Here is a 19,426-nt window from a genome sequence, read left to right as displayed (position 1 = left end):
GTGGGGCCTTATTCTACTGTTAGATTAGGTATTCTTTGTTATTCAAAATTTTGCTTTTGATTGTTATTTTCCCCAACAAAATATCTCAAACAAACTTAACTGAAACCTCAAACAGGAGAAAGATGATCGTAAAATATCCGAATCTATTACAAATCTGTCAATAAAGTTAACAATAAAGTTTTTGTGTGTACCATACTACGTACTTGAGATGAACCACTGTTCCTTTTGATTCTTGAGTCTGTTAAGGACACGTGCTACATGCTCGCCCTGTTTCTTCTCCTCGTCCTTCAGTTTGTCCATCAGTGTGTTGCATCTCTCCTTCTCTTTCTTCTTCTTACTCTGAGGCTGGCAACACATCATCAATATAAACCAATTATATCTACTCTAATTGTTCTCAGGCTGACATATACAAAACATCATCAAGTTATCAAATTATATCTACTGTAATTATCCTCAGGCCGACATATACAAAACATCATCAATATACCCAATTATATCTACTGTAATTGTCCTCAGGCTGACATATACAAAACATCATCATTATAACCCAATTATATCTACTGTAATTGTCCTCAGGCAGACATATACAAAACATCATCAATATATACCCAATTATATCTACTGTAATTGTCCTCAGGCCGACATATATACAAAACATCATCATTATAACCCAATTATATCTACTGTAATTGTCCTCAGGCTGACATACACAAAACATCATCAATATACCCAATTATATCTACTGTCAATTGTCCTCAGGCCGACATATACAAAACATCATCATTATAACCCAATTATATCTACTGTAATTGTCCTCAGGCTGACATACACAAAACATCATCAATATGCCCAATTATATCTACTGTCAATGTCCTCAGGCCGACATATACAAAACATCATCATTATAACCCAATTATATCTACTGTAATTGTCCTCAGGCTGACATACACAGAACATCATCAATATACCCAATTATATCTACTGTCATTGTCCTCAGGCCGACATACACAAAACATCATCAATATACCCAATTATATCTACTGTCATTGTCCTCAGGCTGACATACACAAAACATCATCAATATACCCAATTATATCGACTGTCATTGTCCTCAGGCCGACATATACAAAACATCATCAATATACCCAATTATATCTACTGTCATTGTCCTCAGGCCGACATATACAAAACATCATCAATATACCCAATTATATCTACTGTAATTATCCTCAGGCCGACATATACAAAACATCATCATTATAACCCAATTATATCTACTGTAATTGTCCTCAGGCAGACATATACAAAACATCATCAATATACCCAATTATATCTACTGTAATTGTCTACAGGCAGACATATACAAAACATCATCAAGTTACCCAATTATATCTACTGTAATTGTCCTCGGGCTGACATATACAAAACATCATCAAGTTACCAAATTATATCTACTGTAATTGTCCTCAGGCAGACATATACAAAACAATCATCATATAACCCAATTATATATACTGTAATTGTCCTCAGGGCAGACATATACAAAACATCATCAAGATAACCTAATTATATCTACTACTAATTGTCTACAGGCTGACAAATACAAAACATCATCAAGTTACCCAATTATATCTACTGTAATTGTCCTCAGGCCGACATATACAAAACATCATCATTATAACCCAATTATATCTACTGTAATTGTCCTCAGGCTGACATATACAAAACATCATCAATATAACCCAATTATATCTACTGTAATTGTCCTCAGGCCGACATATACAAAACATCATCATCATTATAACCCAATTATATCTACTGTAATTGTCCTCAGGCCGACATATACAAAACATCATCAAGATTACCCAATTATATCTACTGTAATTGTCCTCAGGCCGACATATACAAAACATCATCATATATAACCCAATTATATCTACTGTAATTGTCCTCAGGCCGACATATACAAAACATCATCATTATATACCCAATTATATCTACTGTAATTGTCCTCAGGCTGACATATACAAAACATCATCATTATAACCCAATTATATCTACTGTAATTGTCCTCAGGCCGACATATACAAAACATCATCAAGATAACCCAATTATATCTACTGTAATTGTCCTCAGGCCGACATATACAAAACATCATCAATTTTATCTACTGTTACCCAAAGGCCGACTATACCCACTGTATTATATCTACTGTAATTGTCCTCAGGCCGACATATACAAAACATCATCAAGATAACCCAATTATATCTACTGTAATTGTCCTCAGGCCGACATATACAAAACATCATCAATATAACCCAATTATATCTACTGTAATTGTCCTCAGGCCGACATATACAAAACATCATCATTATAACCCAATTATATCTACTGTAATTGTCCTCAGGCCGACATATACAAAACATCATCAATATAACCCAATTATATCTACTGTAATTGTCCTCAGGCCGACATATACAAAACATCATCAAATAACCCAATTATATCTACTGTAATTGTCCTCAGGCTGACATATACAAAACATCATCATTATAACCCAATTATATCTACTGTAATTGTCCTCAGGCTGACATATACAAAACATCATCAATATACCCAATTATATCTACTGTAATTGTCCTCCAGGCCGACATATACAAAACATCATCAAGATAACCCAATTATAAACTACTGTAATTGTCCTCAGGCCACATATACAAAACATCATCAATATACCCAATTATATCTACTGTAATTGTCCTCAGGCCGACATATACAAAACATCATCATTATACCCAATTATATCTACTGTAATTGTCCTCAGGCAGACATATACAAAACATCATCATTATACCCAATTATATCTACTGTAATTGTCCTCAGGCCGACATATACAAAACATCATCATTATAACCCAATTATATCTACTGTAATTATCCTCAGGCCGACATATACAAAACATCATCAAGATAACCCAATTATAACTACTGTAATTGTCCTCAGGCCGACATATTCAATCTTCAATCACCATGTCCCAATTATATTACTGTAATTGTCCTCAGGCCGCATCATATACAAACCATGTCTTTATTATCCTCAATGGAGTTTATGTGTAGCATCATAAAGTTTACAATCTTACCATGTCTTTATTATCCTCAATGGAGTTGATGTGTAGCATCATAAAGTTTACAATCTTACCATGTCTTTATTATCCTCAATGGAGTTTATGTGTGTAGTATCATTAAGTTTACAATCTTACCATGTCTTTATTACCCTCAATGGAGTTGATGTGTAGCATTATTAAGTTTACAATCTTACCATGTCTTTATTATCCTCAATGGAGTTGATGTGTAGTATCATTAAGTTTACAATCTTACCATGTCTTTATTACCCTCAATGGAGTTTATGTGTAGCATCAATAAATTAATAATCTTACCATGTCTTTATTACCCTCAATGGAGTTGATGTGTAGTATCATAAAGTTTACAATCTTACCATGTCTTTATTACCCTCAATGGAGTTTATGTGTAGCATCAATAAATTAATAATCTTACCATGTCTTTATTACCCTCAATGGAGTTGATGTGAAGTATCATTAAGTTTACAATCTTACCATGTCTTTATTATCCTCGATGGAGTTAATGTGAAGTATCATTAAGTTTACAATCTTACCATGTCTTTATTATCCTCAATGGAGTTGATGTGTAGCATCATTAAGTTTACAATCTTACCATGTCTTTATTATCCTCAATGGAGTTGATGTGTAGTATCATTAAGTTTACAATCTTACCATGTCTTTATTATCCTCAATGGAGTTGATGTGTAGCATCATTAAGTTTACAATCTTACCATGTCTTTATTATCCTCAATGGAGTTGATGTGTAGTATCATTAAGTTTACAATCTTACCATGTCTTTATTTATCCTCAATGGAGTTGATGTGTAGCATCATTAAGTTTACAATCTTACCATGTCTTTATTATCCTCAATGGAGTTGATGTGTAGTATCATTAAGTTTACAATCTTACCATGTCTTTATTATCCTCAATGGAGTTGATCTGTGTACTGAGCTGCTGATTCTGTTTGTCGTACACGTTAGACGGTACTGCCAGGTCGTACATCTGTAGTGACCAAAATGTCACAAAGAAAGGTGCACTGTAAAACAAAAACATGTTTTAGTTTATAATCAACACTACAGTAAATGATTATATCAACAAGTAAGGATTATAATGGATCCATTTATTGGTTCGGGTTTTATTTGTTTAACGTCCTATTAACAGCCAGGGTCATATAAGGACGTGCTAGCTTTGTTGGAGCTTGAGTACCTGGAGAAAAACCACCAACCAGTGGTCAGTACCTGGACTCTGCCCTACTTGGGATTCAAACTCGTGACCCAGAGGGTGGAAGGCTTGTGGCCCTGGTAATATGTCGAGAAATATTACACACTCCGCCACCGTGGCCCCTGGATCCCATTAATGATGTCCCCCAAATGACCCCAGTCATATCACTCGTTCAGTATCACTCATAACCCTTTTTTACCAATTTTGATCTGTTTCTCAAACATTTGAATTTCGAGATATTTTAATTTGTTACCCTGGCAACCATCTTGGAATTCCGATCCCCAAAAAACTGTATGCACACTACAACCCTCTGTGGAGTAGTCTGTCAAGTTTCTTAAAATAGAGTTTCTAAGAAATGTTCCAGAAATCTTCACAAAGAAAGTTTAAAACATCAAATTAATACGAAATGGAGCAAAAACAATGTCCCATTTCATTTGGGAGATATGATTACACAAGAATTACACATAATTTGTTTCGTTTATCCCAGTTTGTAAGTAATGTTTGCATGTTTGTTTAAAATATATAACAGGACAAAATCTTTTTCATAAGATTTATCATGTATGAAATTATAGTGCATAGTAGTCTAAGTTAGATTGGGGTGGATTAACTTTTACCAAAAATAAGACTTAAACACAAATTCTCAAAATTCACCCCCCAAAACATGAGAATCTGTCAATATATTTTATAGCTGGCTGATACTTTTTTGAAAGTTTCAGTTCAATCAAATGTGATTAGTGTTAGTAGACTTTTGGCTATTGAATTTTGAATGAAAAGTTTGCATATGACAGACAAGGCAGGTTGGGCCACTAGATGACCAGGATAATGATAGAATATTTCCCTCCCTGAGAATGTAACAACAAAATCACAACCTGAGAGGTAATTCATGAACGTCTAAGCTGAGGCTTGCCGAGGTTGGACGTTCAGGAATTCTAACGAGGGTTGTGATTTTGTTGTCACACTCTCATAGGTAGGGAATGATTTTTTTCCCCCCTCGTATATAGAGGAAAAAGATGAGATAAAAGCCAAACTAGAAGCATTTTCTCTGCATCATCGACAATGCATGTCATGGTTACACCGCATGAAGTCATGACGTCATGTAATTGTCTTCAGGTTCAAAAGGTTAGCGTGCACAATCTGTCATATCCTGGGTGTTGACAAAGAAATCTCTGACAGCTAAAACTGATGACAAATCAGTGACTGGTGGGAGAAACAGTTATAAACACATACCTGAGATCCTCCCACACTTTAGCAGTGTACAGTGGCCGCACCAGCTCTATCACAGGACCATTGACAAACTCAGACGCCTCTATATATCTCTGCATCTATAACAAGAATTACTGATCCTATTGCATTGACTAACTCAAAATAGGGGTAATTTCATTTTTTCATTTTTAATTTCATTTGAATCTTCTTCAATAATTTTTCAGGGAGGGAAGGGGGTGTCAAAGTCAAATTTGGTTACAATCCATGTAAACTCTATGTTTAGTGGTGATTTAAAGGAAATGTTGACGGATGAACAGACAAATATGCACCATGGGCCAGGTCAGCTAAAAACATAGTGAATTTTTCAAACAAGGTAGGTTGCTAATGGGGGGGTTCAAGTAGAAAACCTTAGATACCCTGAAGATTTAATTCTGAAAGTGTTTGTGAAAGAATATATTTACAGAAATTTCAAGACACCAAAAACAACGCCATTTTTACAATATTTTACTGTCCTAGTCATTTAGTAACATCAAATCTATTCTAAAACAAACTCTAATGTTCAAAGTAACTTACTTTTTGTTGACTAGAGTTGTGTTTATTGCTCTTGTCAATTTTCCTGAGTTCATCAAATTTTGACTGTGAATATAAAAAGAGTTAATCAATGTTTGTCAAAGTGTTTAATGTCAATATGTTAAATATAAGATAAATGTCTACATTAACAAGATCAAAACATTTTCACACCATCAACAATTCCAAATTGATATATATACATATCTTTTTCTACTGTTTCTCAATGTTTATTAACAAGCATATGTTATAAAAGCAGAACTTACATTAATTGCATATGTAAATGCTGGCCTACAAAGAAAGAAGGCTGCATCCGGAGGAATATGGTATGTTGTAATGAGAGTATCCACATCAGGCAAGCGTTTTACAAACTCCTCGGAGCTTAGCTGCATAGACAGAAAACTCCCAAACTGAACCAAAGTGTCCTGGCACTGAAACAATAACCAATTCATATCAACATAGTGTCCTGTAGGGCTGGATCAATATATCGATATACCAATATGTATCGGTTTTCAGCAGCATATTGAATATCGATACACAAACATGCTGTTTATCGCTGTATCGTTTTAACAACTCAACGTACTGCTTTTGTTATAGAAATAGGAAATTCCAAACAAAATTTATCCTAAAACATCATTCAAGTAAGAGCATTTCAATCAAAAGGAAGTGTTTTATGCACCTGTCTCACCCAGATGGATTAGAAATGCCTTTTCATAACTATGAATACGAATTGACAGAAATTAATTAACACAGATGATATAAACCAAATCAAATGTTTGGTAGATTTGTTCTAGGTTTTGTTTTATCAAAATTGTCTTTTATTGTCAAAATATTCAAAACACAATGGTCAACTGAATTTGAAAAAAGGTCCCCTGTATCGTCAATATGTTTCATGTATTGTTTCAGTGTATTGTCAATACGTATCATATCGATTTAGACCTTCCAATACCAAGCTCTAGTGTCCTGCACTGAAAATATGTTGATGATGATAACTTCTGTCAGATTTATCTTGTTCCAATGCCATTAAAACCATATACAAGATCGAAATAAATATTTAGCATAAAAGAATTTATTGGGATTTTAAATTATTTTTCATATATCTCTGCATTGAAAATTTGAATATAACAGGAAATTTATAGTGAATAAATAAAAAAATGGCAATATTGAGTGTCGACTATAACTGACAATAGGGAAGACAAGGTAAAAATCCTGTCGACTATATATACGAAAATGGTATGTAAATTATAAAGAGTTCAGATTTACTGTGCTATTTCATCAATGACATAAATAAGAGATCCAAGCACCAAAGACTGATTTATGTCTGACAATGGAAAGACAATTTTTTTCCCCTCTGCTTTTCAAACTTCAACTACAAACTACATATGAAATTTGAGACAGATTCTTCAGTACTTTCCAAGAAATATCGGTAACAAACTTTAACTATCAAAATCTAAGCTTTCTGCCTGGTGGGGGATGGCCATCCTGATGACTGATCAGTTCAATAATGTGATATGCACAGGGTCAAAGGGGAACCTACACATGAAATTTGAGAAAGATCCCTTCAGTACTTTTTAAGAAATAGCAATAACAATAATTGTGAACAGATGGAAGGACGGATGGGCCACGTGCCATGTATGAAAGGCAATTTGAATAGCCTACCAGCTGATGATGGTGGGCTAAAAAGGCAGCCACTGAACTGTACAACCTATATGAACCACCTTTTCTGATAAACATTAATATATATCTATTTCCCCTATTTACCTGATCATACAGCTTGCCGATGAGTTTGAGATGAGTATCAGCACCTTCGTGGAATATAACTCCGTCCCTATGTTGAGCAATCAACAAACACAGTGACAGCGCCAGGTCGTGTTCCAGTAGTGTGTCCTTCAGTCGAGTGGAGGACTTCTTGGTATTTCTCACTTGTGAAAAGTAACCACCCTGGAAAAGGAAAACATTAATTTCATAATGTGGACAGAGATACTCTAGGAGTAAGATTCATCCTATATAATGTAGACAGAGATACCCGAGGGTAAGATTCACCCTGTATAATGTGGACAGATATACATGAGGAGTAAGATTCACCCTGTATAATATGGACAGAGATACATGAGGGTTAAGATTCACCCTGTATAATGTGGACAGATATACCCAAGGGTTAAGATGCACCCTATATAATGTGGACAGATCGAGATACCAGAGGGTTAAGATTCACCCTGTATAATGTGGACAGAGATACCCGAGGAGTAAGATTCACTCTGTCTCACCATCAAGGATATAAATGATTATTTTTCTCGTAATCTGTTGGTTTTCTGATGTAACTATTGATATAAATACACAACAACACTGACTGACATTGGAATGATATAGGTATGAAGTCAGAACAGTGAAAAAAGTATAAAGTTATTAAATTATCCATGGATTTAAGTACCTCTTGCCGAAGTAGTTCTCCACCTGACATGGCATCAAGCTGATCTCCAGTGATTTCCTCCGAGATTTCAATCCCAGCCATCTTTTGGACAACCTCACGCAAGAGCAATAGGTCAAAGCTGAAAACAGTTTTTACAATGTGGTGAAAATCATGAGAGAGAAAAAACAAGCATCTGTCTACATTATCAACTATCTTAGTACATCTTGACACAGGGATCTGTAAATTACTAACAGTTTTTTTTAATTATGGACCCACCATTGTGTCCTTAAACTATTTTCAATTCAGGTGACTCTCGTGTGTAGGCTACGCCAAAGGTAAATGACAAGATGTCTCGAAAGGAGCATAACAAATTTCATTTCAGTCAGCAAATGAAATTGCAGCGGATTTTTTGCTCATGCATAATGCATGAGAAAATATAATTAAAATGCCATGATGATTTTCCTGACCCTGATCAACCCATATGTTTGTATTTTTGGAGCTGCTATCGTCTTGGTGACAGTACTTGGTATAGTTGTGTAAGATGATTTTGAAAGGAAAATTATCGATCTTTCCAACAGTAGTAACCGTTTTTATGAAGACTTGATAGAAATGATTTTTTTTAGACACTAAAGCTAGGTGGGTTAGAAGTTTGGAGTCGAGAGTTTTCCAGCCTTCACGTAGAGAGTACTATATGTAGAGTATGATTTTCTAAAATGTCTAAAAATGGTCTTAGGGCTCTCTGGTGGGTCCATAATTATATAAACTGTAACTAATTCTCAGATCCCTTTGTATATTGACACTGCCATTGAATTTATCAATTTAGCTGTAATAATTTTAGTTTTGTTGCTCTGGTTTGTCATTCAGTGACTATAAGATAGGAGGGCTGATAGCTACCTTAATGATCTATATATAGGAGTATAGTATATTATAAGTATGGCGAAGGCTCTGGCCTAAAGTCAGGCCTATTTTTGACCCTGTTAATTTTACTTCTGATATATATGACTTCTGAATTTTAAGTTTGACTTTGATAAGTTGAACATTAGTAGATCAATAAGAAATATATACAATACATTAGTCTGTTTCACACCTTTGACTAACCTTGACCTTACCTCTAGCCAGTCTTGACCTTACCTTTTGCCAGCCTTGAGCTGATTGGCGACATACTGCATAACTCCAGCCAACTCAATATTGTACTTTCGACAGATTGACCCGGTGAAGTTAGCCAAACCTGAACAGATCAAGATTATTCTATTAATAGAGAAATATTGCAATAACACATGAACATAATTCCGTTAACAGAGAAATGACACAAAAGAAAATGAACCTGAGTAAATATAACAAGAGATCCCAGAAGGATCTTTGCACCAACCATATCTTATCAGTCAAAAGATAGAAAGGACTTTTTCTCTACTTTTCCCTTCTTTCTCTTTAAATTATTGAATACACCGAGGGAGAATAGGCTTACCTCGTAATGGCTACATAGGTATAAATCGTTTTAATTATCATCATTGTAATTCAGACAAGCAGCTTTATAGATGTTAACTGACAGAGGGAAAATAGACCACAGTTGTCGCCCACTGAGATTAATCTTGGTCGTTTGAACCAGATAAGGTAAAAAAATATATTCAGAATTGTTATCTCAATCTAACGACATCAATTGTGATTATACTTACTTTGTAGCCACAGGGATATGTTTGTACATTAATTGTGACTATACTTACTTTGTAGCCACAGGGATATGTTTGTATCATCATATTTCATTCTGTCCTTCTCAGGGTTAGCCACAGCTTCAATAATACAAACTATGTAATGTTAAGGAAAACTTCTATACATCATTCTGTACCTACAGGTTCACTATGGCAGTCATATTATGTATGTAGTCTTAATTATTCTATTGCCTTTTATATAGGCTTTCAACCAATGAAGTTCATAACTCTGTCCCTACTGGTCATTGGGATATTTTGGCATCGAGAAATTTGGTGTTTTTGTATGAAAATAGGGTGGTTGAATTTTGGTGCGTTCAAATTTGGCGTTTTCCTATGCCATGTATAATTTTGGCGCATCACTTGATTTGATAAAAAAAAATATGAAGATTAACTTATTTTACTTTTCAAAAGAAATCAGAAATCATGTGTCAAAAGTCATAATTTAGGAAACAAGAGATCCCAGAGGGATCCACAAGAAGATCTATGTCAGACAATGGAAATAGGGATCTTTTTTTCTCTTTTTTTTTTTTTCTCTCTTCCTTTGAAATATTTAATACACATAGGGAAACTTCACATTAATTCTGCTCCGATTACACATTTTAATTAAGAAATTTAATATTTGATTACCAGTCGTTGATGGTAGTGTTTGGAAATGTTCACTAAGGACAGACAGGCAGACAACATGCCAATGTAGTTTATCTAGGAATATGAAAACAGTTGACATACTGAAAGAGTTCTGATGTTTACAGGCACAAGGCATGTATTTCAAAATACAACTTAATATTACTAATGATTAATCACAAACATTATTTTGCTTTAACTTTGCTGATGTACGCCACTTAAGTAGGTAAGAAATACATTTTTGTTCCATTCTTTGTGACCAAGGTTAATTGTGAATAGACATTTCATTGTGACATTCCAACTTCTTGATATAAATGAGCATTTTGAATTCATCTCACTGGAATGACCACACAAAATCAACCTAATATTAGATTGCATTACTGAATGGATAATAAAGCTATTCCACAATAGTATAAAGGATACAGGCTAGTACATCATAGGATAGCGAGGTGAGATATTTGAGAGAGTCCACGACAGGTCCGATGAAGTTGTCATATCTCTGTATCTGAGACAGCACCTACAACAGAACAGCACCTTATACCAGAGCTCCACAGGGCCTCTTATGTCAAGGAATGTTCTAAATATAGGTCTAGCGATTATTTCATCAAGGATTTAAAAAAAATTATCTCCAAGTACCCTTCTCCTAAGAATGTTGCTTGCCAAGTTTAATATAATCCATGTAAAACTTTATTACTAGTAACAATTTAAAACAAAAATGGCCTATGGGCCTAAACAGTCATCTGACTATTGACACAATACAGCACAAAGTACACAGATGGACAAAACAACTTTGCATCAATACAAAAGAATCAAACAGATTGAAAATGTTCATCTTTTCTTCACCTAACAATTAAAGCATTGTATACTATAAAGTCTCCAGTAGTTGTAAGGTTCTGCTATTTTTGACAGCTGTGACCTCAGGTCAAGGCCATTCATTTCAACGAACTTAGTAGCTTGTCATCCAAGCATGTGACAGGCTTATAATCAGGTCTATATACCTCTTAGTTATTCACATTAAATTGTTTTAAAATTTTAGTCTTTTTGACCTGTGTGACATTGAATGACAGTCAAGGTCATTCATTTGAACAAACTTGGTAGCACTTCATCCCAGCATGCTAAATGTCTAATATGAACACCCTGGGACCTTCGATTCGGTTATTGAGAAGAAGTTATTTGAATGAAAAGTTTACGGAGAGATCATGACGACGGACCAAGCACGATAACTACAGGTCATCCTGACCCTTCAGGACAGATGACCTAATAATCAATTCTATTTTCCCATATTGGGCCCCAACCCTTCTGCCCCAGGGGGTCAGACCTCACATTTATGCAAATTTTTGTTTCCCTTCCCCTAAATTTGGTTAAAATTCCAGCAGAACTAACTCTCTGACTAGTAGATATTGAAAGGAATTACTGAACCTAGAACCTAGATTTATGTAGACCTTTCAGGCTTCCCCTAAGGATATTTTCTAGCCAAAAGAATTTATAGTCATTATCTTATTTAAGTTTGCTTACATATTCAAACACAACCCCTGGGTTGCTGTGACTAAGTTTTCCAAGCTGACGTCCTGAGGGCTTCACATTTTCCTTTGCTAGACGTCTGAAAAATAAAATGTAGAGTGATTAGTAGAGGATGGATTCAGCACTACACCAATATCACACGGATAACAGGTAAAGTTTAAGGGAATTAATTGGCCAATCAGATTCAGTATGTGTAGTAATGCACCAATGATAACTACCCATAATATACCAATACCAAGACAGACAGACTGACATATGACAGCAGACACAGAAACAGCAAGACAGACAGACTGACATATACAGCAAGACAGACAGACTGACATATGACAGCAAGACAGACAGACTGACATATGACAGCAAGACAGACAGAGACATATGACAGCAAGACAGACAGACTGACATATGACAGCAAGACAGACAGACTGACATATGACAGCAAGACAGACAGACAGACAGACATATGACAGCAAGACAGACAGACTGGCATACTCTGTTTCAGTTAAATCACAGGTGCCTGGTAATGTTCTATGAGGACTGACTTACTTCATGATGTATTTGGCTCTCTCCATACAATCAGCTCGTGCTCGAATTAGCTTGGAATGGTGACTGTAGGTATCGTTCTTCCAGTTTCCATATAAACGATATCTGCAGCAAAGATGTACCACCAGATTTTAAAACATAAATCACCAAAAACATTCACTTTCAGGTCCATTCCAGAACATCAGAATTTTTTTAAAAATTCAAATAACTTTCCCAATCCTGTTCCTATGTAAATATATAGGAATAATTCAGGAAAAGTTTTATCATTTATATAATTTTGATTTGTTAAAGCAAAGGATTATAATTTATTACTTGTTTATTTAATACACTATTTTTTCACATTTGATATGCTGCGACATTGAAATCAACACCAAAAAAAAATTGTGTCCATTTCGACTTTAAATGTTCATGTCAGATATGATGGTATGGTATTTATAGGGCTGGTTTACTATTTCATTACATTTCAGTTACCACCAACAAGTGACATACCCAGATTATAACATGTGGTCAGTTACCATCAACCAGTGACATATCCAGATTATAACATGTGGTCAGTTACCATCAACCAGTGACAAACACAGATTATAACATGTGATCAGTTACCAACCAGTGACAAACACAGATTATAACAGTGAACATGTGATCAGTTACCATCAACCAGTGACATACACAGATTATAACATGTGGTCAGTTACCATCAACCAGTGACATACCCAGATTATAACATGTGGTCAGTTACCATCAACCAGTGACAAACACAGATTATAACATGTGATCAGTTACCATTGACATACCCAGATTATAACATGTGGTCAGTTACCATCAACCAGTGACAAACACAGATTATAACATGTGGTCAGTTACCATCAACCAGTGACATACCAAGATTATAACATATGGTCAGTTACCATCGACCAGTGACATACCCAGGACCTAGGAAAACTTATATATAAAATTTGAGACAGATCAATTCAGTACTTTCTAAGATAGAAATAAATGTGTAACAAACTTCAATTATCAGAGTCCAAGATGAATGCCTGTCGGCCATCTATGTGACTGATCAGTCCCAAAATGCAATATGCACAACAAAAGCCCCAGGGGAACCTACATATCATCTGAGAAAGATCCCTTCAGTACTTTCTTAGAAACAGCGGCAATAAGAATTGTTAACGGAAAGACCCCGGACAAAAGGCGATATGATGGTGGGCTAAAAATATTCACATTTGTAGTGTAGCAGTGATTTTGTAATATTGTACCTCAACATGTAAGGGAAGAGTCTGATGAAGCCCCACAGTTCTTCTGAGATACAGCAGTTACAGGGGAGAAGGACCATCCCTGGTAACAACACCTCGTCTAACATGTTGAGGAAACCATAGTACGCCACCTCATCATCTGGGCTGATTCCACCACTTTGTCTCTGTAACATCCAGAGTTCAAATACATCAATAAATGTGAAAATCAACTGAAAACGTCTGTAAGACATTAATAACCACACACACAAATTATTTCATGAGGCTGAATATCCGTGTCCTGGATTAAACAATGTAGTCTGGTCAGTTCAGCATGCGCACTACATTAGCAGCTTGAACCCAAACATCATGTATAGTGCTAGGAATATTTATACTATATTAAATAGTGCTAGAACGGGTATCCGGATAACCGGTTCACGGTTCGCTTTGAGCTTGTATTCGGTTAGCATTTCCTGTAGTAACGACCATCTTCACCCAAAAAAAAAAAAAAAGTATATATGCTTTCATATGCGTAATTTTGAAATGAAATTGAAAGTGTTACTGTACGACAACAGTGTTGTTATCCGTCATCACTAAAACGTTTAGGTTTCACTTGGCTTCTATTCAAACATTCCAGTGAGTGTGATGTGTGCAAGTGCTGTGTGCAAAAGAAACCATATGCAGGAGTGTTTACACTGATTTTCATTCACCATCATGGTTTTATCAAAAGCAAACAAAATAAATCTAATTCAAAGCAATAATTCTTTGTGTCAAATGATTGTTTTCTGAAAGATGTAAGCGATTGTTATGGAATCCAGACGGAGTATGACGAACTTATGGTATCCATGTACAACTGTAACGTTAACGTTACTTACATAAAAATGTAAACAGCTACACTGTTATCCTGTTACAGTTCGGTTAATCCGATCCAGTTAACCTGTTGGTAATTTTACTAACCGCCGTTTCAGCACTTATAATAAAAATTACATACTTTCTGCTATAAAAACTCTTTATTACTTGTATATTAATTATTGTAATTAATTACATGTTTTCTGCTCCATCACACCTTCTATCATTCTTCACATATTCTCCTTGTTTTAGATACATTTTTGGATATATTTTTGCCCGTGTTACCTTTGCCATGAAGTTTTTGCCGAGTCGTATGATTTTGACCATAAGGATGGGATCACAGGAGGTGTAAGGTCCGAGGTATCTCATCACAGGGAGAACCATCTGATGCAGCTGTCGGAATGTATGGGCCTGGGCCACCTTGCTCCCAAATTTACCTCCATCCTGTAGCTTGCTCTTTAGAATCTTACTTGGCAAACCAGAGTTTCTACAAAAGTCAAGAATTTAACATCTAACAACTCATTTACTTTCATTTAAAGCTTGTGAATGAATTTCCAACTTTGCTATTTTGCTGTATACACTGATACTAGGTGTCTATACAAGTCAATGGGGTTTTCCCTACACACATGGAAACTTTACATAAAAGTCTACATAGCAGCAACACAATTCAAATCCAATATGGCCACTGTCAGACATGTTCTGGCTGCGGTAGCCGAGTGTTTAAGATGTCCCAACATATTAGCACAAGCCCTCCACCTCTGGGATGCAAGTTCAAATCATATGTGAGGCAGATGCCAGGTACTGACCAACAGTCAGTGGATTTTCTCCATGTACTCCAGCTTCCCTCCAACAAACCTGGAACGTCCTTAAAAGACCCTGGCTGATAACATAATGTTAAAATAATAAGGAAGACCTCATTATTATTTTCTGTTTAAGACTTTGATGGCTTTGTTTCCTGATTATTTACAGAACTCTAGGTACCAAATTATACGAATCTACATTTCTGAAAGCTCTCTCCAGTAATTTTAATAGTGACAACAAATTCCAAATGTCAAAAGGTGCCTGACGGCCATTTTGATGTTTGATTGGTCCCGAAATTCAATATGCATGACTACTACCGTAGTTAGGGCCTAAGTGCAGCATATACATGGAATTTGAGATAGATCCTTTTAGTTCTTTGAGTACTTCATGAAAAACTGAAATATTCAGCAAGTATTTTACATATTTTAAGGTGGTGTTTTTTTTTAAGAATTACCAAGACCATTTATTTTTTGAATTGTATGATCTAAATTTTTCTAAATACAAGAGATCCCAGAGGGATCTTGGCGCCCACCAAAGAATGATTAATGTCTGACAATGGAAAGAGGGATCTTTTCCCTGCTTTTCAAACTTTTTCAAACACACTACATATAAAATTTGAGACAGATCGCTATAGTACTTTCTAAGAAATAGTGGTAACAAACTTCAACAATGAAATCTAAGATGGCAGCAGGTTGCCTATCTTGTTTACCGATCAGTCCCGAAAGGCATTATGCATCAGTCCTAAAAGGTACTATGCACAACTAGGGTCTAAGGGGAACCTATGCATGGAATTTGAGAAAGATCCCTTCAGTACTTTCTGAGAAATAGCGATAACAAACTTTAACTATCAAAATCCAAGATGGCCGACTGACGGCCATCTTGTTTACCAATCGGTCCCAAAATACAATATGCACAACTAGGATCCTAGGGGAACCTGTATATGAAAATTGAGAAAGATCCCTTCAGCACTTTTTGAGAAATAGGGGTAACAAACTTTAACTATCAAAATCAAAGATGGCCGCCTGTCGGCCATCTTGTTCATCGATCGGTCCCAAAATGCAATATGCACAACTAGGGTCCTAGGGGAACCTATATATGAAATTTGAGAAAGATCCCTTCAGTACTTTTTGAGAAATAGCTGTAACAAACTTTAACTATCAAAATCCAAGATGGCCATCTTATTCATCGATCGGTCCCAAAATGCAATATGCACAACTAGGGTTGTAGGGGAACCTGTATATGAAATTTGAAATCCCTTCAGCACTTTTTGAGAAATAGCGGTAATAAACTTTAACTATCAAAATCAAAGATGGCCACCTGTCAGCCATCTTGACCATCGATCGGTCCCAAAATGCAATATGCACAACTAGGGTCCTAGGGGAACCTATATATGAAATTTGAGAAAGATCCCTTCAGTACTTTTTGAGAAATAACGGTAACAAACTTTAACTATCAAAATCCAAGATGGCCGCCTGTCGGCCATCTTGTTCACCGATCGGTCCCAAAATGCAATATGCACAACTAGGGTTGTAGGGGAACCTGTATATGAAATTTGAGAAAGATCCCTTCAGCACTTTTTGAGAAATAGCGGTAACAAACTTTAACTATCAAACTCCAAGATGGCCGCCTGTCGTCCATCTTGTTCACCGATCGGTCCCAAAATGCAATATGCACAACTAGGGTCCTAGGGGAACCTACATATGAAATTTGAAAAAGATCCCTTTAGCACTTTCTGAGAAATAGCAGTAACAAGAATTGTTAACGGACGGACGGACGGACCACGGACGAAAGGCGATTTGAATAGCCCACCATCTGATGATGGTGGGCTAAAAATGTGACAAAAATCAATAGCTACACATACAATGCCTTACAACTATTTAAGCTGATGCAGTAAGTCAGACCTACTTTACAGAAGTACTCACCTCTTGTAAACTGGGTCCATCATAAAATGCACCAGAGAACAGAGAGCCCTGGCGATGGGTTTATAGATGGTAGCGAAGAACTCAGGAAGACGGTCTAGTATCTGTTTAGCATTGTCCCAAGCTCCAAGACCAAGTAAAGCCTCAATCAGCCCCAGTTTCTGGTTTGTTAAGTGCTAAAATGACACACAAATTTCAGTTAAAGGAAAGTAAAGCAATACCTAATTAGGGTTCACAACAGGTTTTGATATTTCTTTCCTCAATGAAGCACAAAGAAAAGCCTAGAACTGTAATATCAGTGATTTTGTGTTTAAGGATCAGAGATTCATACTAAGAACAATGCCCTGTATACAGGCACAATATCAGGTCTCTAGAACTCTTAGTTATTCCCAAGAAGTCTTTAAATATCTTAGACTATTTAACCCCTGTGACCTTGAATTAAGGTCAAGGTCATTCATTTGAACAAAATTGGTAGCCCTTCATCCCAGTATGGTACAGGTTTATGGATGGCGCATGACGGCGGACGAAGCACGGTTACTATAAATGAGCTTTTAACCTGTCAACCATCTATTGTCTGATCACTCCAAACATCTAGATACCAAAACAAATATGAAATGTGAGGATCCTTTCAGTAATTATAGCAGTAACAAAAAATGTTAAAGGAAGGAAAGTCGAATGATAAATGAAAGGTGAATTAGATCTATGACCAAAATTTACTGAAAATAATTTTACATACCACATCCACTTTGACAGTTTCATCATCCTTTTTGTCCTCGGCTCGATCCGACAAAACCACAACACTCAATTTCTTAGTGTAAGCCTTCGCTTCATCTATATCTTTTTGATGTTGTTCCCGAATTTTGGCATCGGGAGGAGACAGCTAAAAGCAGATTGCCAATGAAACATGAATATTGTTTGAAACAATGAACAATAAATGATATATGCAACAGTATCTAAAATGTTTCTATTATTACTATATCATAGCACCTGTGACCACACGACAAGTAAAACCTACAATTTTCACATGTGAATCACAACTTAATAATGCATCTCAAAGGACATCCTTGATACTCCAGGAGTTCCAATCTCTACACTCCTGGACTATCTCGTGGTAAAACTGGAGGCAACAGAACAGAACGGGTAATTTAGTCCTTTGATTTACATCAAAAGAGCCGTATAACGGTACACTGTGGTTAACTATGTGGCTTTAAAGTTGGGCGTCATTCTCTCTGTAGTCTTCAAAGGATTTTTTGCCGGCCTATGATTGGTTTAGAGTTTTTCCTCTGAGCTGCCTTCAGTTTTACTAGTCCAGGGGTGTAGAGATCATAAGTGATCAAAACCCCTGGAGTATGGAGGATGCTCAAAGGATGAATAAAGCATTTCTTGATTAAACATGCATAAGTTGCAGCTTCTACTCCAGGAAATACAGTATATCTTATCTTGATTAATATATATATACTGTGAAAACATTTATTTTCGTTGGGCTCAATTTTAGTAAATTATAAAATTTTACAATTTTGTTGGCACTTCAATTCGTGAAGAAGGCCTTACACATTATTGCCATAAAAACAGTAGACACTGCCCTGTGTACTGTGTGATCCCTTAAGTGGAACTAAGCTCTACTTCGTAACACATTTACAATCACAACCGGTTGAGTCGGTACTCAACCAGTGTTTTTACAGGTGAATGTACCCATGAAACTATTATCGTGTCCGCATTGA

General features: G+C 35.9%; 1 protein-coding gene across 4 annotated transcripts in view; it reads right to left on the bottom strand.

Annotated features, from left to right (window-relative positions):
• The window catches only part of LOC138328424 (THO complex subunit 2-like), a 60,709-nt gene that overhangs the window by 29,859 nt on the left and 11,424 nt on the right, over positions 1-19,426 (bottom strand). For all 4 annotated transcript variants that reach the window (XM_069275228.1, XM_069275230.1, XM_069275229.1 and 1 more), the window contains 16 exons: positions 18,442-18,585; positions 17,709-17,881; positions 15,271-15,472; positions 14,164-14,324; positions 12,911-13,012; positions 12,362-12,446; positions 11,270-11,363; positions 10,241-10,321; positions 9,651-9,747; positions 8,541-8,658; positions 7,871-8,050; positions 6,376-6,540; positions 6,116-6,178; positions 5,567-5,661; positions 4,028-4,154; positions 204-345 (listed from right to left, as the gene is read on the bottom strand). In XM_069275228.1, coding sequence (XP_069131329.1) covers positions 204-345; positions 4,028-4,154; positions 5,567-5,661; positions 6,116-6,178; positions 6,376-6,540; positions 7,871-8,050; positions 8,541-8,658; positions 9,651-9,747; positions 10,241-10,321; positions 11,270-11,363; positions 12,362-12,446; positions 12,911-13,012; positions 14,164-14,324; positions 15,271-15,472; positions 17,709-17,881; positions 18,442-18,585 — 2,029 coding nt within the window. The remainder of the gene's footprint in view (positions 1-203; positions 346-4,027; positions 4,155-5,566; positions 5,662-6,115; positions 6,179-6,375; positions 6,541-7,870; positions 8,051-8,540; positions 8,659-9,650; positions 9,748-10,240; positions 10,322-11,269; positions 11,364-12,361; positions 12,447-12,910; positions 13,013-14,163; positions 14,325-15,270; positions 15,473-17,708; positions 17,882-18,441; positions 18,586-19,426) is intronic.

Source organism: Argopecten irradians, chromosome 7, assembly GCF_041381155.1.
Source record: "Argopecten irradians isolate NY chromosome 7, Ai_NY, whole genome shotgun sequence".
NCBI lineage: Eukaryota > Metazoa > Mollusca > Bivalvia > Pectinida > Pectinidae > Argopecten > Argopecten irradians.
This window is presented reverse-complemented; position numbering and strand designations above follow the sequence as displayed.